Source organism: Lissotriton helveticus, chromosome 7 (genome assembly GCF_964261635.1).
Source record: "Lissotriton helveticus chromosome 7, aLisHel1.1, whole genome shotgun sequence".
Taxonomy (NCBI): domain Eukaryota; kingdom Metazoa; phylum Chordata; class Amphibia; order Caudata; family Salamandridae; genus Lissotriton; species Lissotriton helveticus.
The window spans coordinates 419,148,360-419,172,329 of record NC_136068.1 but is presented as its reverse complement, the minus strand read 5'-3'; the positions used below and the strand labels follow the sequence as shown (position 1 = coordinate 419,172,329).

At 46.8% G+C, this 23,970-nt stretch overlaps 1 protein-coding gene across 4 annotated transcripts in view; it reads left to right on the top strand.

The window, feature by feature from the left end:
- The window catches only part of RABEP2 (rabaptin, RAB GTPase binding effector protein 2), a 418,606-nt gene that overhangs the window by 123,795 nt on the left and 270,841 nt on the right, over nt 1-23,970 (top strand). For all 4 annotated transcript variants that reach the window (XM_078652313.1, XM_078652310.1, XM_078652312.1 and 1 more), the window contains 3 exons: nt 5,660-5,779; nt 5,932-6,306; nt 6,632-6,748. In XM_078652313.1, coding sequence (XP_078508439.1) covers nt 5,660-5,779; nt 5,932-6,306; nt 6,632-6,748 — 612 coding nt within the window. The remainder of the gene's footprint in view (nt 1-5,659; nt 5,780-5,931; nt 6,307-6,631; nt 6,749-23,970) is intronic.

The window sequence follows — 23,970 nt, the reverse complement described above, 5'->3', positions numbered from 1 at the left end:
GTGTATCTTGACCACGGAGTGGGCGCCATCATCGCAAGAGGGGCTCACCATAAACACCAATCCCATTTATGCAAGCCGAAACAGGCGGAAACCTGCTCAAAGCGTAAGATCACCCTCGTTGTTTCCTGTCTCTCTGTCTCCCCTGGCCGATGGTTTTATCTGCAGTATTTCCGTTTAACAAAACGGTGCATTGTGGGAGCTGTAGTCTTTGTTGAGTTCGTCTACAGCTGAACCAAGAACGCCTAAAAACAATGACTGGTAAAACTAAAGTCTCTGAGTGTAAAGGAGGCTCGGTTGAAATGCAGCCACCTGGTAACCACCCTAGCCAGGCGAACCGCCTCAGGCCAGTATGCTATTTGCCCAGCACTTGTACGACCTACGCAGGTGCCGCCCCCCCAGCAGTATAAAACCACCCACCCCCATGAGCCATGTTCTAAGTACCGACTTCACCTACTGCGGGATGCTTGCTCTGTAAGATGGCATTTAAGGCCTGGTTCATGTGGGGGCCCCTTCTCCTAGCCCTGCTGTGCAGCAGCCAGCCCAGCACGTCACTTATCGTGGGTAAGTAGTACCGATACGCGCCTCCTTCCTAAAAGGCGTGACCCCTCAGGTGGGTGGCCATAGTTCTCCCCTACGTCGTAGACTCATGGCAGGTACAAGGCTGCTGTCAGGGCGAGGCGTTTTGGGCTGATAATAGTTCAACAGATTTTGGGGGAGAGGGTAATAGGGCGTTTGACAGGTGTAGTAAAAAGTAAAGCAGATTTTAATCCCGTGTGTGTGTGTGTGTGTGTGTGAGTGTGTGTGTGTGTGTGTGTGTGTGTGTGTGTGTGTGTGTGTATATATATATATATATATATATATATATATATATGTATATATTCCTTCTCTGACTGTATCTTTTGTTGTGACTACTTCAAACAGTCCTTTAAAATGATAAGTGTGTATTCTACTATTCCGGTATTCTTGAACCTACATTTCTGGGGGGGGCGGGGCACAGAATAGTGTTGACTATAAAACCAGGGTTGGCTGAGGGCCAATTATGACATGGTGTCACTTAACTAAAATGTGTTCCGTTTGACCCATGGTTATCCTTGGATTGTGGCATACTGTAGAGTTTGGGTGTTCTTTTTCCTCGCAATCTGTAGTCGGGCCAGTGGTTCTCCGGTCTCTCGGTGTACGGTTCGGGCAGTGTGCTTTTGTTTTATCAGATCACTCCCAAGTCATTGAGGGAGGCCTCCAGACTCTCTGGGCATGTAATCAGTTGCTCATTCCACTCTACTGTTTCCAGAAGCTTCTGTCACAACGGCATCGTGTTTCCAGTCCTGGATTTAATTAATCAAATCGGTGCGTTTTGGGAGTTGTAGTCTTGTTGTTGTTGTTGTTGTTCCAAAGGGCTTTGTGTGAAACCAAGAGTGCAGTTGAACAGAAGCTGTGCTGTAGACCCATGTGTTATATCTGTGCCCCACTGTTTGCAGAAGAGCCACTATATCCAAGATACTTCACGGGGGAGGGGGTGGCGGGGGTTGCGTACAACTATTTCAGCACTTTAATAGCCACCCCTAGTATGGATTCCCTTTGTTCCAGCCTTAAAGTGGGGAGAAGCCTACGTAATTAAGGGCATGGCTTAAACATATACACTATAGATTTCTGTGATTCCCATAGTTTGCCACCCCACCGGTACTTCGGTTCCTGCCAGCACGAACGTGCACCAGAACTATTGGCTCCATCAGTTGTTGGCTTATTAAGAAACATGGTTTACAGTGATTGTGTTGTAAATCAGAATGTTTCAATTCTGCAATTGAGACTGTGATTTATGACGCTTGTGGAAGGGGAGTGGTCTTCGGTGTATCACAATCATTCCTGTTGCTGTTATTTCTGTAGAGCATGAACAGCTTTCTCTCCACATCTCGTCCATCTGCACGTCTTAACACCTCATCTTTCGTCTTCAGTACTCTTCTCACTACCTTCTGAATACACTTCCTTGCAGCTCTTCCACGTCACCGCCCTTAAACATAGCCCCTGCCCCTGTAATGACTTCACTTATACTACACCTGTGTACTTCCTTCACATATGTTATTACAGAATCACGATGTCCACTCAAATTCCTGACTATTTCACTGTGTGCTCTGTCTGCAGAGAGGCCAAGGACCGGATGACCATGAATTCTAAACACCTTTTGACCCACTAGCAGTGACTGAGACTTGTGCTGCCTTCAGCCTCTGCTCCAGAGGGCTCAATCGTGTTATCAGTTAGTCACCTCGAGGTGACTCGGTTGAAAGTATGCACAATACAAGAGTTATCTGCTAAATGCAGAAACACCCTATCTGTGAAATAGCGAATGCAAAAAAATGTGAAATGTAAATGGAACTAAATCACTGGCGTTACCTTACCGCGTTACACTCTTCAGCATTCGACCAGTTACAACTGAGAACCTGAATAGCAAGTCCGATGGGGACTATTTCAACTCTTTTTCCCATTTTTTTTTTACCGGATCTGAGACCCGGAGGGTCCTGGCCCCCTGAAAGCCCTGCCCTTGTTGCTTGAGGATTAACATCATCATCAATTCTTCAGCTAGGGTTTCTCACGAGTGAAGTGATGAGGCCCGGATCTTCGTGTTTCGAGGGCGTGCGGTGTGATACTGGCTGACAGCCTTCCTGCCTGCCGACCTCTGCTCCTTTCTCCACTTGGTAGAGAAGTGTTTGCCTTAAGCGGATGTCATTAGAGAACCAAGTCGTGCTTCTGCTTCTATGAACTACTGTTGTATAGAATAAGTCTTCACTTCTTTGAAGTGAACTCAGACGTCAATTCCCAGATTCCTTTAGTGATTTATTGTAAGCCCAGAGCATTGGATATTGTGATTAGTCATCTGCCTGAATTAAGTGCGATCTAAAACGAGCAAAGAATGCAGACTTGAGACTTTGACCTACACCCTGGGCTCGGGACTTATTTAAATGAGAATAATGTATTTAAAAGCCCGAATAAGATGCTTGCACTTGACCATAGGACTGGCCCTTTTATTTCTGTGACACAATATGTCTGTAAGCACTATTTTCTGTATTGGGTTCCTCTCCTGCAGGCACGACATTCTTTCCTGAAACATGCAAAACACACAATATGATGGACGGAATGTTGCACAATGGCAAAACATTCACCCCCAGTCACAGATCTGTGTTTAATCCATCGTTATTTTGCTCACCAAGCCACCCCAGTTCAGACATGGCCATATGCAAATCAGTCTTGACCCTGTGCCTCATGGGAACAGTCCAGACCGAACCGCCAAGCCATGTCTTCCCTGGACCAGAATCAAGCATCCTAGGACCAGTTTCAGGCTATCAGCCTTCATCAGCCAGGATAGCTTGACTCCAGTAGCGTAGTGAGCAAGGGACCCACGTCTGGGCATACCCTTCGCACATAGGGTGAACAGCAAAACACACAAGATGATGGACGGAATGTTGCACAATGGCAAAACATTCAGCCACAGTCACAGATCTGGGTTTAATCCATCGTTATTTTGCTCACCAAGCCCCCCCAGTTCAGACATGGCCATATGCAAACCAGCCTTGACCCTGTGCCTCATGGGAACAGTCCAGCCCGAACTGCCAAGCCATGTCTTCCCTGGACCGGAATCAAGCATCCTAGGACCGGTTTCTGGCTATCAGCCGTCTTCAGCCAGGATAGCTTGACTCCAGTAGCGTAGTGAGCACAGAACCCACGTCTGGGCATACCCTTCCCACATAAGGTGAACAGCAAAGCATACAAGATGATGAACGGTATGTTGCACAATGGCAAAACATTCACCCCAGTCACAGACTAGGTCTGTGTACGTCTGACATGAGGCTGGTAGTCATTGTATATTGATTCTATGGCTGTCTAGCTATCTGGTTCACACTCCCGGTTCCATCCCTGGTTCAAGAACGGTGATGTGACAGGGAAGCTGGAATTTCCAAATGATGACACTGACCACGAAGGGCAGTTGATGGAATTCCTTGTTTCATCTTCCCTATATTTGGAATTTTTAGTCTTTCAGCCTGTTTATATATAGTTCACACGTGAAAGGACCACGTTTGTTCCCTTTGTTCGCTATCTTCCTATTTGTGTGCATGATTTTCAGACCACCAGATTTCTTGGTTGTTATGATATATAGAATTTGGGGATTAAATCTGGTTTTAGGTCTATAAAAATGTTCCCTTTGACTCTTGCTTCTTAGTGGAGTAATTGTTCAAAGCTTTGTACAGAGTTGCCATCACAAGGGCATGTGAGGAGTAATGCGAACCTTGGCCATTGGGTGGGAAAAGTCAATAAAAGGTGGAGTAGGTTAAAAAGTAACCTTAATAGTAAAAATCCCTGCCACTTGTTGGAAATAAGCTGAAGATAAAGTTCTGGCCAGAGGCTCAGTTATCCAGTTCCAGTAGATCATGCCTAAATCCCTTGCATATTTGCTGTGTGCACAGTAAAACATTGCATATAAATCAGTTCTTGTAGAGAGGTCATATGCAAGGAGCTCTCAAGATCTAAGAAGAGCTTGGGTGTCCCAAATTCATTAACACTTTTCTTAACGTATGACAACCAGGGAATGTCTTCCATATTATCTAAGGTTAATTGTCTAGGTAGGTCGGTATAGCCCAAGGGTAAAGGTACTCTTTTCTTCTTTCCTGCTTTTTGGAATAGGAATAAGCTCTTTGTATTTGGCTATCAATGTCCCAGTTCTTTAGGTTTGGGAAGGCCTGATGAAAATAAGGCTCTAACAACCTCATCGGAACATCTTTTTCTGCACTTTCTGGGATACTTAGTACTCATGGATTGATCCTGTACATGTGATTTTCTAAATCCTATAATTGCAAGCCAGCTGTTTTGCTTTTTGACCCTGTGCTGACATTTTTTGTTACAGAGATTGCGGTACATCCTTCATATTGGAAATGCACTGTTCAACTTCTGTCGTTCTGCCACCTAGGGAGCTCATTTATTTGGATCTTTTTCAGATAGCTACATGAGACAGGCCATCAGTTTTACAGGTAAATAAATCTCCCAGCTCCCATTGCTTGGGTAGACTCCAACATTACAATCTAGGATCTTCCTTCTCTCACTCTGAAGTAACAAAGAGCTCTGAAAAACTCTCATGGTGAACATCAGCAGGTAACTTACTGCACAGGATAACTAAAGCAGGCAGCTAACAGATTAAGCATATACTGTTAACATAAACATAAGCACTGTGAAAAGAAGGAAGCTAGGCACCAGTAATTCAGACACAGGGAATTGTAAATTAGCAATTTTGCAGGTATACTGATTGGAAATAAGCGTTTCCTCAGTCTTTCTTTTAGCTGTTAAAATTGATGTGGTAAGTAAAGGAAAGTATTGTTGAAGTTAACAACTGTTGCTTGAGTCAGACAACATATAGTTTCAAGCTCAGTTTCTTTGGCAGCCATGATCAACCCTGTGGTTCAGTGGAAATGAAAAGTTAGTGATATTCAAAGAGTTTCATAGGTTTGTTGGATCAGGAGATTTACAGCGTTTCCCTAAGTTGGCTGCTTACTCAGGCAGTCTACATTGGGAAGTGATTGATGGGGAAGAGTAATAGCTAGAGACAGACTGGTGCAAAGCAGGCATTGTTTGGAAGGGACTTGGTGAACAGGTCTTTTGCATGTTGTATTTCTGTGTTCAGGCTCATGAGAATGCAGAGAAGTTGCGGGACATCGTGCTGCCTATGGAAAAAGAAATCATGGATCTGAAATTAAAGCTGAAGCGAGCAGAGGAGCAGATCCGCAGCTTTATTGATGCAAAGGTAAATATGAGAGTTAGTGAATGGTGGAATTTGAAGGGAGACGTGGTGAAAGGACTGATTCTAGTTTGTGGTGTTTTTCTTTGAACATTCTCCCACAAATTGATTTGGTGAGGTTGTTTATCTGCTCAGACCGTGACTGTTGATTTCCTCAGGATCCGTGTGTGGTTGCCTCTCCAGAGACTGCTAGGCCACAGGACCCAGAACCCCATGTGCCAGATGCCCTCCAGAAAAGAAGCCCCCAGATTCTTGACACTGAAGAAAGCTCCGAGCCAGTGAGTGAGGGAGAATCTTCGTCTGATGAGCCTGACCTCTCTGTGGGTGCTGAGGCTTTTGCTCGGAATTGTGATAATGTCTCTATTGGCTCTTTCACCATGAGCGGCACCCTACCACGCAAAAAGCTGAGTCCTGAGCAGGAAGAGACTGCCTCCTTGGTCTCCACCGGCACCCTCGTTCCAGAATGCATCTACATCCCTCCAACAGGGTATCAGCTTGTGTCCGAGCAGGACTGGAGCCATTTGCAGCAAGAGGTATGGAAATGGAGTGTCAGGATGGATGAGAGTGTAGCAGCAGGTATTGTGAAGGTGCATAGCAGAGTGAGTGCGGGTGCAGTCACTAGTGGTTGTAAGCCATAAGTACTTCGAGGAAGCATAAACTAGGTTCCTGTGGATATAACTCATTCCTCCCTTTTATGGTGAATGTGACATTGATTGTTGCCATTTTGTGTACTTCTGGTATGTACTGAGGTGACTATGACATTCGTTCTGTGGCCTGTTCCTGTATTCGAGTAAGTCACTATCACATCATCTTTTGTCACTAACCAGCTTTTTCACTTTGACCTCTTCTTTGCTTCAGATAAAGATGACACAGAACACGTTGCATTGCACTAGCGAGCGCATGGCTAGAGTGACTCAAGAGAAGGAAGCACTCGAGGAAGCGCTGCGCCAGAGCACGGAAGATTGCGCTAGACAGGTAAGCCTATCCATGTTGGATGTCCTACAAGAAAGGAGTGCATGCTGGAGGTGAGACTGGTATTGAATTTCAGATGCTCATGTAAAGCGCTCTGATACCTCCGGTTCTAGCCAGCGCTATATAAAACCTTTAAAATAAAAATAAAATAAATAAATAAGGGCTTGCTTGTTGTTGTTGGTGGGCTTCTCAGTTCGGCTTGCTCTCAGGCAGGGTCCCACGCTCTCACCGTACCAGCCGGGCACCTCCACAGGTCGCTGCAGTCCACTCTCTGGCTGTGCCTCCAAGCACTGGGCCAAACGCACCTCCAACAGTTATGGCCCGCACGCAGTGTTGTTGAAGGGTGCCCGGTCGTGGCCCGCCGGAGCCACCCCTCCTGGTCTTTTCAAAGTTTTGCGCACTTAGCGTGTTCCAGGAACTTCATCAGCTCTGCGCAGTCTGTTTTGAGGCAGAACCAGCTTGTCGGTGAGGCAGCACTTTTTTGGCCTGCAGCATCGGCATAATATTACGGTGTGTATATTATTCACAGCGTGCTTGTCGCTCTACCATGGCAGCAAATGGCGTCTTGCAGCGTCCAAGACCAGTGTGTCCCCTGGCAGGACCACACCCTCTCCACGCTCCAGCCCAGTACTCCTCTTGCGTGCGACCCGCCGCTAGGCCAGATGCACAGGTGTGCACTTACCAGCGCTCGGCCACAGTCCAGGGCAAACAACAGCACGGTCACCAGGGGCCATCAGATAGTGCTTTACCCGGTGCGTTCTGTCATGACAGGCCTTCTGACACAGTTTATAGGGGACCCAGGGAGGAACGCAATTACTGGTCCTGTCATCCTTTGGTTACTTACGCTCCTGGTGCGCTTTACCCCGCATGGGCGCACAATGCCACTGCACGGGCCCTGGGGACCTCCTCCTGGGCTGCCTCTTCTGGGGGTCCGACTCCGCAGCTCAGGCCCGGACTGCCCGGCCAGGCCCACCGGAGCTCCTCGTCTTCTGGGCCCCCACTCGTTCTGCTCGGTTTGCACCAGCTTACCGCTGCACACATTTCCAGTCCCCCATGCGTATACTGCATGGGGGACTGGAGCTACAAAGGGCAGCTCGGTTCTTCCTCGGCCGCCGGACTGGCAGATTATTATTAACGCAGGTCTCAGGTGGGTGTAACAGGCAGATTTCCCTTGATTGTTCCGGGATTAGACAGGCTAATTACTGGACACATGGGCTCGGCCGGCAGAGCCCTCTCAGTGAGCGGCCATCCTGCTGCTTGGTTTAGCCACGCCCCCTTCTATAGGATTTTTTTTTAAATTACAGGTAGGTTAATTTTGAGATTACTTTTCTTACACAGTGCAGTATGCCTCGATACTGCACTGGGACATATCCTGTAAACAGGTAAGTAAAAGCGTTTTTGTTAGTCAGTACAATTATAAAGAATTTCTTTAGGTTTTCCAACTCCACACAGAAAAACAGTCAATATTATCCTATGGAGAAAAATAGTGTTATCGGTTTAAAGATAAGTACTTTGTTGTGGGAGTTGGTATTCTGGGGTTAGACTCTGGGGTCCCCCCAGATGAAGTATGCACTCTTGTTACACCCTCAGCGGCACTATGGCGGTCGGGTGCAGAGTACTGAAGCCCAATGTCATCCAATGGGGGACAGGGGGCTCCGGTTGGTGGCTGCTGACGGACAGTCCACTGGGTTGTGGGAGCAGAGCTCCTGGTCTTAAGCTCAGGGCAAATGGGGGTTTAGGCCAGCACAAAAGATGCACCCTCAGTGGCACTGGGGCAGCCGGGTGCAGAGTGCTGTTTTGGCCTTGGAAGCCCTGTAGCTTTCAATGGGCAGTCTGATTTGCAGGCTTGGTACGAAGGTCTTCTGGGTGCTACCACCACCTGGAGAGGTAAGTTGAGATTTTGGGGGTTGGTTAGGTACCGTCTGTTTGGGCCACCCAAGGGCGTGGGGCATCGGTTGCAGGGATGCCTTTTAGGGTCAGACCTTCTTACCAACTCCTGGTTGCGGTTGGGGGGACCTTCCGGTTTGAGACTGCAGGCATCGGCTGGAGGCTTGAGGCTGGTCAGGGGTCACAGGATCTCGGGTCAGGATCGCCGGTGAGACTTCCTCTTGGTGTTGGGCCACTCGAACTTTGGCTGTGGGCGTCTGGTGCAGAGTGGTGCAAACTCATGGGTCCTTGTGGAGCTGGAGTCTGGGGTTTGAACAAATCCTGTGTTCACGGGAGACAGTCCTTGGGAGTGAAGGCAGGCAGGTCTTCCCAGGTCATAGTGCCCTTTATACCTGTGTTACAATTTACCAGGGGCTAACCTGTGGCCTGAGATGCCAATTGGGTTTTCATTTCAATGCAGTCTTAGAGAAAGAACATAGGGCTTTGGGTACCTGATTAGCAGGCGCCAGGGGCACACTCATTCAAAGCACCTCAGCAATTCAGCAAAAAGTGGGGGCATCCTTGCAGAAAGAGGGCACTTTCTCACAGTTTACATGTCCATTGCATCATAGCTTTGGCAGACATATGACTCAGACACTCTAGTCTCCGAAAACTCCCTCACCCTCATTAGTAGGCTATAAGAGATGAAATCCTCATTTCATTTAAGAAGCAAAGATTGCTAAAGTTTATTATTTGATGGGCCTCATTCAGGCAGCAGAATGTACCCAATGTACTTGGAAAATCTTTGCAACCACAAAACTATTCTTTTGGTTTTATATAGTTTATTTTGTTCAAATGAAGCTCTTCCTTTTTTTAATTAATATTTTTTTGAAAAAGACCTGGTATAAAGAACAATAAATAAATACATATTATCCAATCATATGACTTATTTAAAATCCATCCAATACATCACAAAGAAAACGTATGAAACGATTTAATAAAAGAGAAAAGTTCCATAGTAAAATAGTATTTTCCAAAAAGAGGAACAATAATAACAGGGGACAGCAGATAATTCATAAGCATTGCTAGACAGTAAGTCACAATTCCATTATCAAATCATATTATTCCACATAAAATTAGACATAGCATAGGCACTATATATGCGGGGTCATCCAGCTAGTAATAGGTCCCCAGATGGCCTGCCCCCACATCTGACAGGGAGGGGGTACTACATCTTTCCAACCAGCAGCTAACAATAGCCGGAGGACAGCTACACAAATAAATATGAAAGCTTCATTCTCCTTGTTGAGATTCACGTTGTTATCCATTCCTATTAACATTAGGGTTGGGGATAGGTCGATCTTAAATACTAGCAGCCCCTCCCAAAATTTCTCAATCTCTTCCCTGATTAAAACTAGTTTATCACATTGATAAAACATATGTAGCAGGTTGGCTGGACCTTCGTGACATCGCGGGCATTTGTCATCCTCTCTTTTCCCCCAATCTAATAGTTTGGCAGGGGTAAAATACAAGTTAAAAATTGTCTTGTAATGTTGAGCTTTCAAGTTTGATGAACGGAATACTCTATCAGCCAACTGCAAAGATTTATATAAATCAACATCTGGGTCAGCTAATTTAGATGCCCATGTCATTTCACATTTTTCCAGGTCGTCCTGTGTACTTGACAATAAGGCGCCATAGATCATTTTAATTTTAATACCACCTTTTAACACATACTCCATCATTCTTGATCTGGCCTCCTGGAATAAACCGGGGCCTAATGCCCTTTAGCAGGCCTGAGATTTGTAAAAACTTAAAACTCTGACTCAGAGAGATTCCACATTTCTGCTGCAACTCTTTAAAGCCCAGAAGTTTATCACCTTTGCAGATGTCACCTATTCTTCTAACCCCTTATTGCTCCCATACTGTCCCCATACTATCATAGCTGAGTTGCGGAAAGATGTTAGAATTCCATAGGGGTGTGTAATAATTGAGCTTAGGAATTCCCAACACCTTCTAAACTCTTTTCCAGATTTCCCAGAGATTGTCATAGAGCTTATAGCGCATCTTCTTGTAGTATCGCCTATTATTTTTCCGTAACAGGAGTCCCAGGGCCTCTCTGCCTAGCAACAACTCGTATATAGACGGGATTTCCTGATTACCATACCGGGTATCAGATATTTTCGTCGCAGGGTGAAATAATATAGCCATCTGGCTCAGGAGACAGGCCAATTGATAAAATCTAATGTTAGGCATTGCCAGCCCTCCCCTTTGTTGTGGGAGTGACATATATTTCATCGATCGCCTGATTTTACCGCATTGCTAGATAAAATTCATGAAAATTGACTCAATTGATTTTAGTATTACTTCGTAAATCAGATGGGGAATTGAGAGGAAAAGATACAGTACCTTAGATAGCATGGTCATTTTGAGTATGTTTACTCTTCCTATTATAGAAAGATGAAGCACATCTATTCTCCTAAGGTCTGTATTAATTGATTTTATCAGCGGGTTAAAATTATCTTTTACAATTTAACTTATCACGGAGTTTAACTTAACTCCCAGATAAACCGCTGAATCTTGATACCTCTAATCCACCCTTAAAATATTGTTTGTACATATTATCTGTGTTTTGCTCTCATTTAGGAGGTATCCCGAATTCCACCCAAACTCCTTAGCTATACCCGCAATCGCTACCATGGCTTTATCTGGTTCTGGAGTAATAATAGCCAGGTCGTCTGCGTACGCTAACAACTTTGTTTCGAAGCCATTGCAGACCACTGGTTCAATTTCCATACATTCTAATAGATATCGTACCAGCGGGTCTATATACATTGCAAAAAGAATGGGCGAACAGGGACACCCCTGAGGTGTCCCCCTAGAGATACAGAATGGTTCGGAAGAGCCTCCCATTAATTGAATCCTGGCCTTTGGACCGGAATACATCTCCTTGATTGCTCTCATAATTTTAGGGCCAAACCCCATTCGGTCCAATAACCCCCACGCGACACAATCGAAGGCCTTTTCGGCATCCAGGAGGATCATGGCCATCGGCTCCCTGTGGCAGCCTGGACATCGAATAGCGAAATGGCACGTCTGATGTGGTCCGTAGTCCCACGGCCTGTGATGAACCCATGCTGCAATGGAGAAACCAGACCGCCAATGACCCCCCCTAGCCTTCTGGCCAAGACCTTCGCATAGATCTTTGTGTCCGCGTTAATGAGGGATATTGGACTGTAAGAGCCCGGTTTCTCCTTAGGTTTGCCTTTTTTATGAAATACGACGATGTTTGTTTCCTTCCACGAGTGTGGTACCTCGCCAGAATAAATAATACCATTAAATAAATGCAATAATATAGGAGCAATCTCATTCTGTAAACTTTTATACACCTCGAGGGGGATTCTATCTGGCCCTGAGGCCTTCCCTGATGCTAGCTCCTGCATGGCTACCAGGATCTCTTTTATATCCATGTCCCTATCAAGCCTCGTACTATCTGCAGCAGCCAACTGAGGGCCCTCGTCCTTAAAATCTATATCAGGGCAAACACTCCGTCTCTTCCATGTATAATTTCTGGTAAACATTTTTAAACACCTTTACAATATCTTCGGGCTCTGTAAAATTCTGGGTACCCTCTTCTATCTATGTTATTATATTCCTACTGGAGTCCTGTCTAATTCTTAGAGCTAAAAGTTTGCCTGCCTGTTCCCCTGTCTCATAGAGCCTCCCTTTATGAGTCTGATACTCATCTACCGCTTTCTGGGCTATCACTTTACACAAATCCGCTTTTATAACCAGGATCTTCTGCTGCGTTTCAGAAGCATCCTTGGCCAGAACAATATCCTGTATATGATGTTCTTCCGCCATTGCAAGTTGGGTAATTAATTTCTCGTTATCCTCTCGCTCTTTTTTTCTAATTCTAGCGGAAAAGCTTATAGTTTCTCCTCTAAATGCTTCCCAGACACTATTTCTATTCTCGCTGTATCGGTTCATATCAAAATATTCAATTGTCCATTTCCTGAAGTGTTCTACAAAAGATGGATTAGCTAATAACTTCTTCTCAAAAGTCCACCTGGAATAAATACTAGTGGAGATGCCTATATCAAACTGCAAAATTAACGGTTTGTGATCAGAGATGAGTTTAGGTAACTTTTTAATCCCAACCTTATTCAATTCAGTAGAGGATATGAGAAAATAGTCTAGTTTAGTGTATCTTTTATAAGGGGACGAAAAATATGTGAAACCATCTCTATTCGGTTCCTTATTTCCTCAAACATCCACTAGCCCATGTGATTCCATTAATGAACTAAGAGCCGAAAGACCCTGGGTTTGCAGCCGGCGTACACCGTATTATTGGTCAGGTCGGCTGAAATATTAAGGTCTCCACATAGTACAATTGGACTGGGCCAGTTCATTAATTCTGTCTCCAAGAAGTTAAAAATATCTGGATCGTCTTGGTTAGAGCCGTAAACTGTACAAATTGTACAACCCATTTCTAGTTCGACCAGCGCCCATCTCCCTAAAGCATCCGTCATCTGGAGCTTAGCTTTACCCCCAGTAGATTTAGCCAATATTGCTACACCTCTGGTTGTGGATGTTTGCGAGGAGCAAGCCAGGAGGTCATAGCCCCTTAGGCCCAATAGATGATTTTTTGACCATGGGAGATGGGTCTCCTGTAAACAGATCATATCCATCCGATTTGACCTAACAAAATACCCCAACGTGTGCCTCTTTCTCCAATCATTCAAACCTCCAATATTCATTGTGCAGATTTTAGGCATCCTCAATTTCTAGTCCTTTACCTACTGATTCACCAATCCATATCTGAATTAAATCGATACACTGAACACACATAAGAACATCTCTACATGGGAGGAGGAGCTTCGCGCGCATCCATGATGGCCGCGTGAGCACAGGGCTCCCGAGGACCCTCGCTGCCTCCCGCATTTATCCTGTCCAATATCCTGATCTGATGGAAGATCATTGAAGACATAACCCGGCTGATGTACTAGCAGGTTTTTCGATCGAAATCGGACGCAGGGTCCCCGAGCTCTGCCGTCTTGAACTTTGCGGCCTTCTCCGTGGACCATCCTGGGACTTGAGTGGTGGCAGTGCCCGGGTCGTAATTCAACAACAACGGCTCGAGGAGGTCGACCCTCGGCCTCACTTCACTTTCAGTTTCGTTTCTCCGGCGCACTGCCTCGTATAAGCGGTGTGTCTGTTGATCGGACTGATGCCATCTCATTGAGTTTCTAACAGACGTCTGTTTGGCTGTTGTCTCCACTTGGCTCAACTTGGTCTCCTGTTTTCCCGTGTGTGACTTTTACGGAGCCATTTGGACCAGATCCCAAGCCTCCCTCCGGGGCACCCGAATCGCCATGACGGGCAAGCCTGAGGGTGAGAAACGCAAGGTTAAGACCACCATCCGGGGTGGTTCTACCCAGACTAACGTCATGGATCGCTATACGCTTTCTAAAGGATCCCCCGGTGGCGCACCTAAGACCCGGGAGGAGGTTGTCGATGATCCTGCCGTGTTGGCGGACTTGACACTACAAGACGTGGTGGGCGCCATTGCTGGGATACAGTCCTCCATCGGCCAACAATATGAAGCCCTGGCTTTGAAGTTGGACACGGTCGCTATCGATGTCAACCTCATTCGCACTGACTTAGCCAAGACGAATGAGAAAGTGAAATCATTGGACCTGAAGACATCAAGCCTCACCACAGTCGTGTCCGATTTGCAATTGGAAGTGCGCAACTAAAGATCTGCCAATGACTTTTTTGCTCGTCGCCTGGAGGATTTTGAAGGCCGTGCGCGGCGCAATAACGTGCGTATTATTGGGGTCCCGGAAGAATCGAGTCCACTCGCCATTAATCTTCGAGTGGAGGACCTCATTCTAAACCATCTGGCTCCTAAGGGCCTAAGCAAATTTTTCGCCATCGAACGCGCGCACAGAGTGCCAGGGGGACAAGCAAAGCCTGGTTTCCCCCCCCGTCCGATTATTGCACGGATCTTCAATTTTAGAGATCGCGACGCCATTTTGCAGGCGGCACGGACAAGAGGCCCTATGCAGTTCGAAAACACTGCTGTGAATTTTTATCCAGACTTCTCTCAGTCGGTCCAGAAACAACGCATGGGATTTCAAGGTGTGAAAAGGCGACTAAGGGACATGGAACTAAAATATGCTATGTTATTCCCGACCCGACTACGTGTTGAGTATGACAATCGAACATTTTTCTTTGTCAGGCCTGAGGAAGTGAGTGATTGGTTGGACACTTTGCCGACACGCCGCGCTGGCCAAGAACATGCTGGTGGTGCGGAAGGGGGACTGATGGACCAAGAATGACTATGGTCACTGTGTCCGGAACCATTTTTAGCGTGATCGGCCGGAGTTTCACGGACTTTCTTTGATCATTCCATTCGTATCCTCGGAGGTAGCGGGATGGAGGGACCCTTTCCTCCTCTGGGGTTTTCTTTGTGTAGATTAGTTCATGTTTGTCTTTGCTAGGGCGACAGGCACACTGCAAATTGGGGTGGCTTCTGAGTCGGTGCAGGGGTGCAGGGTGGGAGGAAGTTGTGCTGGGAATTCTGGGGGGTGGGAGGGACAAGTTCAGGGATTGTTTGTTTTTTCTTTTTCTTTTTCAAGGCAAGGTACTTTCATTATCATTGACGTTTGTGTGGTGCTCATTTTGCGATGGGAGCTCAATTTGGATTTAGATGGGGTAGAGGGTTGAAGTTATTATGCTGGAATGTGAATGGGTTGGGTGATCACATAAAGAGAGGGGTGGTTATGTTATGTTATGTTATTTTTGTCTTGTATAGTGCATGGCCACTCAAAAGAGTATCCCGGCGCTTTATTTCAGACCTGTATCACAACACAACAGAGGAAAAAGGCGGACAAGAAGGGAGATCCCTAGCTAGTAGTAGAACCTTATAATTACAAAGTAAAAAGCCAAGTTTTGAGGCCCTTCCTGAACGCCAGTAGATTTGAGGTGCTATGCAGTGTCACTGGCAGAGTGTTCCAGAGCTGCGGGGCCAGCAGTCTGAATGATCGACCTCCTCAGCTGTTGCGGCGCCTCTCGCCTGATGTTGTACTGTTACAAGAGACGCATTTGATAGGGAACACTTGCCATGCTCTTAATAGGAGGGGTTATCGTCTGGCTGCCCACTCGGGATTTACGTCTAGTTCTAGAGGAGTGGGTATTTTGCTTAAGATTTCCCTCCCCCTCGAAGTTGATGATGTGATCCTCGATGCCAGGGGTCGATATGTTGCACTAGTCGGGCGGTGGGAGGGAAAGCCAATCTCGTTGGTGTCAGTTTATGTTCCCCCGGGCTTGCAATCCACTACATATACGGATCTGGGGCGGATGGTTCTGGGTCTCCCCGAGGGTGTTCTGATACTGGGTGGTGATTTTAACTCCGTCATTTCTGGCAGGATTGATCGCTATCCCCCCCGAGATCTTCCTTCTGCACAATCCTGGTTAGGCGACTTCCTGGAAACCCTGGGCCTCGTAGACTGTTGGAGACTAATGCACCCAGAGCAAACACAGTTTACTTTTCACTCGGGAGCTCATGGCAGTCTTTCTAGATTAGATTACATCCTGATACCGGCGGCACTGTCCCCCTCGATTGGAGAGGTTAGACACCTGGCCCGGGGCATATCAGACCATTCCCCTATTTGGTTTCATTTTAATCCTAGCATCGGGGCCGAGGGCAGGGTGGCTCCAATTAACCCATGGTATCTTCTCAACCCCAAGACGCGCACTGAATTGATTAAATCATTTGATTTGTATTTCGCTGAAAATGTTGGTTCTGTATCATCACCTGTCTCGTTGTGGGAAGCTTTTAAGACTGTGATCAGGGGACAGGCGTTGTCTTTGGTGGGGTGTGCTAAGAAATGTAAGAACGAGGCAGTTGTTCAGCTCGAAACTGAAATCGCAGACCTGGAGACTGCATTGGAGCGGGGGGTATCTCGAGAAGCCTTACATGTCCTCCACCTTAAACAACTGGAATATAAAACTTTGGTTACTGATGCGGCAAAGATGATGAGTAGGGAACAGCAGGGACGGCTCTATGACGTGGGTGATAAAGCAGGGAAGTTGATTGCCTGGCTGGACAGAAAGGAGAGAGGGAATCGAGTGGTCCCGGTGATTGTAACGTGTGATGGTGTGAGTGTAACTGATCCAGTTGACATTGTTGAATGCTTTTCTGAGTATTTTCGAGAGGTATATACTTCGGTGTCTGACAGGCCTGAAGGAGATTCGCACTTGTTGCTTCGGGACATAGCGCTCCCGTGTTTGTCTGACTCGGAGCGTGATTAACTGGATGCCACGCCCTCTGTGGATGAAGTGGCTCTCGCGCTGCGCTCCCTTCGCTCTGGCAAGGCTCTGGGTCCCAATGGCCTTCCTGTGGAACTGTATAAGTTACGCCCTGATACTTTAGCTCCCTATCTGCGTGCTATGTTTTTGGCTGCGCGAGACAATGGCTCCCTCCCTAGAGATCAGCCTCTTGCGACCATTGTACTGATCCATAAGGAGGGTAAACCACGGGATCGTTGCTCGTCTTATAGACCCATTTCGCTCTTAAATGCAGAGCCCAAGATCCTCGCCAAGTTGCTTGCTAATCGTTTGATTACAGTTGTCGGCGACTTGATTCATCCGGATCAATCCGGTTTTATCCCGCACCGTAACACGGCACTAAATTTACGACGTCTGCATGGTGTTCTCGCGAGGGCCCCGACGCTGCGTGAACCGGCCATCTTGGCGTCATTGGACGCCACGATGGCCTTTGATACAATCGAGTGGTCTTATCTCTGGGCGGTACTCGCCAAGTTTGGTTTCGGCGCCGGTTTTATCGGTTGGGTCAAACTCCTGTATGAAACACCACTAGCCCAGGTGGTGGTTAATGGCCGCGTCTCCGTGCCTTTTACTCTAGGTAGGGGCACGCGACAGGGCTGTCCGTTGTCCCCGCTCCTTTTTGCTCTGGCGTTGGAGCCTCTTGCTGCTTGGCTGCGGTGGGAGCCCTCGCTGAAGGGTATACGCTGGACGCCGGAATTTGAGGATCGCATTTCCTTATACGCGGATGATATTTTATTGTATCTTACCTCTCCCCAAAAATCGCTTAATGTGTTGTTTGATGTACTTACCTCCTTTGGGAAGAACTCGGGCCTCATCATTAATTGGTCAAAATCCTATATTTATGTACTCGCGGGTGATGTCCCTCGTTTACCACGGGGCTGTCCCATCCAGCTGTCACAATCTGGCTTCAAATACCTGGGTGTGTTTATCTCTACGGATCCGGCTGTTCGCTACGAACGTAATTTACTCCCCCCACTTCAGCGGCTACGCTCCGATGTGGCGCGTTGGCGTAAATTACCGTTGTCTCCACTAGGGCGTGCGGCCCTTTTTAAGATGATGTCCCTACCTCGGTTCCTATATGCCCTCCAGAATAGTCCTGATGTCATCCCGTCAACGTATTTTCGGGAAATAGAATCGTTACAGAGGCAACTAATATGGGACGGACGTTCGCGTATAGCTCTTCCGAAATTGACACTCCCCTGGTATGATGGCGGTATAGCGCTCCCGGACATCCGTAGGTATTATTGGGCTTCCCACCTTGTTGCTATCAACCACGGGATGTATGGCCCGGCGTTGAACCCAGCATTTGAAATGGACAAATGGCTGCTTCCGGGGGGTGATTACTATAGGGCACTTTATTCGAGACCCTCCCGTTCACAGCTCACGGGACCTACCGCTATAACGGTGCGAGTATGGCATAGCGCGACGGCGGCTATGGGCTGGAGTGATACACTAACGGGTGCCACGCCGCTCTATGCCTCCGCGAAGTTGGGTGGCCTCTGGAGGACGAAGGGATTTGATGAGTGGGACGTGATCGGTATAAGTAAAGTGCGTGATCTCTGGGTTAAAGGAAAGGTTAAGGCTTTATCTGAACTGCAAACAGAGTATACGCTGAGTGACAGGGAGAGATTTCATTACATCCAGGTGCGTCATGCACTGAATTCTGTGTTGCCAGTGGGTAGTGCTGTTCCGGATTCCTCCCCCCTCGAAGATCGTATACTAGACGGTTATGTGCCGGATAGCACTATCTCACTGTTCTACAAAAAAATGATTAATGATAGATCGGGTCTGCTTGATCGCCTTCGTGAGGCCTGGGTTGCTGATGGTATTGAACTGGATGATGAGGATTGGCAGTCCGCGGTCTCCTCTCCCAAGGAGGTGGCGATTCCGGCCCGCCTCCGTCTTGTCCAACTCAAGATCCTCCACAGAATCTATGTCACTGGCCCCCGTTTAATTCATATGGGTTTTTCTACAGATGGCATGTGTCGGCGTGGGTGTGGTCTCCTTGGCACATACCTTCACATTCTTTGGGAATGCCCTGAGGTGGTGCGATTCTGGAAACGTATTCATGAGATTATGGATGAAGTCACGGGTGTTGTTATGTTACCGGAAGCCCGGCAATGCTTATTGAATGTATGGGGTCCGAATGATTATGACGTGTCACAGCTTCGGTGGGTGGCCTTGGCCAATATGGTTGCGAAGAGAGATATTGCCCAGTTGTGGGGATCCCCGAGGCCGCCTACAGTGTCTGCCTGGAAAGAGAATCTGGACTGGTGCATGTTTCGAGAGAAAACAGTGTATATTGCAAGAGGCAGACCCCGAAAATGGGGGAAGATTTGGACTCCTTGGAACGCATACCGTGGAGATATTTGTACAACCCCGCTCACCGCCTCCCAGGGTCCTCCGCAGTCACCCTGACTTACCTCCCTTCCAGCTGTGATATGCAGTACTGTTCCTATATAACTCTGCCTGTGCCCCCCCCCCTCATCTTTGTTCAAAGAATTTACTTCTCCTGTTAACATGTCTCCCGTCCTCCTTGAGCACATTTCTGATGTCTGTATTCAATAGTACTGCCTTGCTTGTTTGTTTGATGTTTTGTTCCTTTGTGTTTCAAATAATAAAAAGTTACAAAAAAAAAAAGAACATCTCTACATAAAAAACATGAACATAATCGTCCCAGGAATTTTTCTTTTTCTTTTTTTTGTTTTTCCTTCTCTCCCCACTCACTCAATTCTTCCTCCCCACCTCCCCACACAACCTTTCCCTCTCTTACACCCCCAACAACCCTTACTCTAATGAGGCGCTCAGACCTTGGTCTGGGCATATGATGTGTACAGCAACAGCGAGCTGGAGAGCAAAAAACAGATTCCCACTTTTTGGTTCATGAACCCTCCAGAATCAAATTGCTTCCATTAATTCATAATAAGCGAATCATCCTACTTCCATATCCCCCTATTAAATGTGTACCCCCTCCCCTTGCTACCTCATGCAAATCCCTGTGGCCAAAAGGACATAGGAAAAATAACATACGAAAGAGAAAGATAGAAGAATAATAGATAACAACCCCCATGAAGCCCTTATTCCCAGAACCCCCCTAGAACTTTTTCTCTCTTTTTTCTTTTTTTTTACTTCGAGAAGTCAAAATGTCACAATTTACTTTCTTATTTACCTACAGTGTCCAGGTACTCCTTGGCTTTCATCTCAGAAGAGAAATAACAAGTCTGTCCCTCGTGAACTACTTTGAGTTGTGCCGGATCAATGAGGAAGACTTGAATGTTCTTATCATGGAATGGTTTAATTAATTGCCTCAATCTCCACCGTCTCTCCACTGTTGAGTGGCAGAAATCGGGGCGAACAAAGAACGAAACCCCCTCGCTGGACCTCCTTGCTTCTGGTCTGGCTTTCTCTGATATGGCTTGTCTTAGGAGGAAGTTGCCTAGAAATATTAAATTGCCCGGGGATTGTCTCCCTCTTTTGCTTGCACTCGAGGCTTAAACGGGATACGGTGGGCCCTTTGAACCTCGGTCGCCCAGTTCCATTCACTCAGTTCAGGGAAGGCAGATCTAAACAGGGTAATTATATATTCTCTTCCGTCTTGCCCCTCAACTCCTTCAGGGACACCCAGCACTCTGAGGTTGTTCCTCCGCTGTCTGTTCTCAGACTCCTCTAACTTCCATTGGATGTCCCTGATTTGTGATGTATGCATCTCGGCCTGGGCGGCCCCACTGGAGGCTTCTGCTTCCGTTATTACTATTCTCTCCTCAAGGTTTATCACTCTTCCCCTATATTTGAGCAGGCTTTGGAGAGTTTCCTGACCGTCCTTTGTATCTTCCTCATTGCCGCTTGAGCTTTGCGGCTGTCCTGGCATGTTTCCTCCCTATAAGAGAGGATAGCCTGATGAATCACTTCAAGCGTCGATGGAGGGGCGCTGGTTTGAGAATGGGGGACATCCATTTCTTGAGCTGACAGTGGAGTAGTAGAGGAATAATCCCACTTGAGATCTCTCTTCCCTCGATTCTTGCCTGTTGTTAAATTATATTTTTTAGCCGTTATGGGGGGGTCCGGCTCAGTCTCTTCTGCAGAATCAGAGTCCAGGTTACTAGTGCCAGATGAAGAACTCTGCTCCGACCATTCACCGCCATCTGAGACTGTAAAAAAAAAAACAGTTGCTAGGATCTTTATCCCCCTCTGGCATAACTCCATCCGTGCGGGTTAACTCGGAGCCCAAACTGATAGCCCCTGTTGCATTTTCAATAGCGGATTCCTGCACCCCTAAAGTAGATATAGATCGATTAAGCTCCAGCATCTCACCCGGTACGCCTTGATATTGGTCTTTATCTGCAGTGCAGTCTTTATCTATAGTCTCGGCATCAAGCTGGGCTGCCACTAGGGAATCCTCTTTTTAGTTATTTCTGCCATCAGCCTCTAAGCTCAGTCAAAGACCCACGCCTGCAGTTGTATCCCCCATGTCCGGCAGTGCTGCCACTACCAAAGCTTTTAGAACCAGAGACCCCGGGGATTCAGGTACCTTCGAACTCACCTGGTCGTCCTCTCTTCCCGTTGCTCCTTTCTCCGCCCGAGGGGGCACTCCCATCTGGGTCCTACAGCCGCGGCTCTCTCCCACGAGTTAGCATCTCGGATATAGACGCTGGCGGCAGCGGTCGACTCTTCAATGAAGTCCCGCCTTTTGCGCGTCGGGCCGGGCGAGGGAGACTGCCTTAGAGCCACCACCGTTTGTTCCGGCATTTCTGGTCCAGAGGCTGCCTGCACCTCTCCCCGGAGCTTTCGAGCCGCGGCAGCACCCTTGGCGCCAGAGGAGTTCACGGCATTCTTCGGAGCCCTTCTTCCTTCGTAGAGGGCGCCCCCGGTGATCAGGTGAGTCAGATACTTCAGGAGCCTTAGTGCCACACTCTCGATCAGCCGGGATCCGAGACTCCACCGGGACCGCCCAAAAATGTTGTGGGGGCTTCGCAGCGTCGGCATAAGGGGGTTATCCAGAAAAGCTCACTGGTGGTTCGCATATATCATTGCGGGGGGATTCTTTCAATTGCCAGCTCGTAGCTCACTGCTGCTATCGGCCTCGTACTCGGCCTCCATCTTGCCTCACTCTAAAGCCGTCTGCATCCAAATGAAGCTCTTCCATGACACTTTCTTGTGTACCATAACTCAAATATGGAGGTTTGAGTTCCAAGTACCACCAACAGTTTAATTCCTCACAGACTGATCGTTTTCTATGTTCCTAACTAGTGACTTGCAAAAATACCAAGAGTTCCAAAGACATGGGTTCTTTAATATCACTCAAAAGAAGTGTAAGTGTACCACTGACATTCTGACAACTTACCCAGCCTCTAAGACAGTAGGGTTTCATAAACCTTGGTAGCCTATGTAGAATTTCCTGCAACCAAAGTGGTTTGCCAATTGCAACATTAAAAACAGTAAAATCACGTAAGAAGAAATTGTCTGCTGAGGAGACCGTTAACCTTTTGTAAGAGAAAAGAGATATTGTCTGGTCCTGCTAGTACCTCAGCAAGGAAAGGCATGAGAGGGCACAGTCTTCACAGATAACCTGCAAGTCGTCTTTAATAGCAGGGGGTGCTCTGTACATTTGTCCCTCTTCCTCATCTTACTTGATCCCCCAATAACACACTGCTCTTTTGAGGATCATTTTGCAAGATAAGTATTCATCCCGGATCACTAATTCAACTATTACAAGGGAGAGGGCACAATTTGTCCGTAAGCAATAGAAATTAGCCGCTCCCCTGCCACATCTCTGCTTGAAATCAAAAGCACGGTCTTCTCTCTGTCCTACAACTAGGTCAGCTAAATCGTTTTGTTGGCCAAAACAGCAGAAGGAAAGCATGAGACGTCCAGTTGAGAGAATCTGCTGCCACCATAAATAATTCTCCTGTGCCACCAAAGCGCTCACTCTGCTGAAGATGTCAGCAGCACATCTAATGATCCCCTCAAATCAGGGTCTTTTGGTGGCAGCATGAGCCACAATGAAGAGTGAAAATGTGGAGGAAGATCGCACACTTCCTCTAAGTTGTAACTGGGATGGTGTACTTTTAGGGAATTTGATTCTTAAAGTGTGAACATAAACTCCATAAAGTTATTACGCCTGCAGATCTGTTAAAACATAATCATGCCTCCAAGCCACAAATAAAGATGCTTGTTTGGAGAGATGCCTTCCTTTTTGCCTGAGTCAAAACTATGTACAATCAAGCCGCCTGCAGGGAATTTAGGAAACTGTATTTTACTAACCAAAACCGTCTAAATATTTACAAGTTCACAATATGGACAAAAAAGTTTTATTACACAGTTCTAGTGTAGGAAGCTGGCTCTGTATATACTATACCAATGTGAGGTTTAGTGTGCACAGAGTCCAATGGAACCCAAAAGGTAGGCAGAGGTAAAGTAGATAGCACCTCACTCTCTGTGTGTGGCAGTGTGGTTGAGCAGTAAGGCTTTATCAGAGGACAGTGTTAAGCATTTGTTGTACACACTCCGTCAGCAAATGAGTTCACACACACAGACTGAACTTCAGACCAATTGTTTTGGTATAGAAAATATTATTTTAGTTATTTTATTTCCTAGAACCAAGCAAGCCTGGCACAGGTAAGAAATATGTTGCAGTACATATACAGTTGTAATACCGTATGGATTCTAATTGTATATGCACTTTGTTTTGACTTAAAATATTGTTTTTGGGAAATGCAATGCTTTGCAAATACAGTAAAACTACAGTTAAGTTACGTTTGAGATTACTTTTCTTACACAGTGCAGTATGCCTGGATACTGCACTGGAATATTTCCTGTAAACAGGTAAGTAAAAGCGTTTTTATTAGTACAATTTTAAAGAATTTCTTTAGGTTTTCCAACTCCACACTCAGTCAATGTTATCCTATGGAGGAAAATAGTGGTATCGGTTTAAAGGTAAGTACTTAGTTGTGGGAGTTTGTTTTCTTGGGTTAGACTCGGTAGGGGGGGGTCCCCCAGGGTCAAGG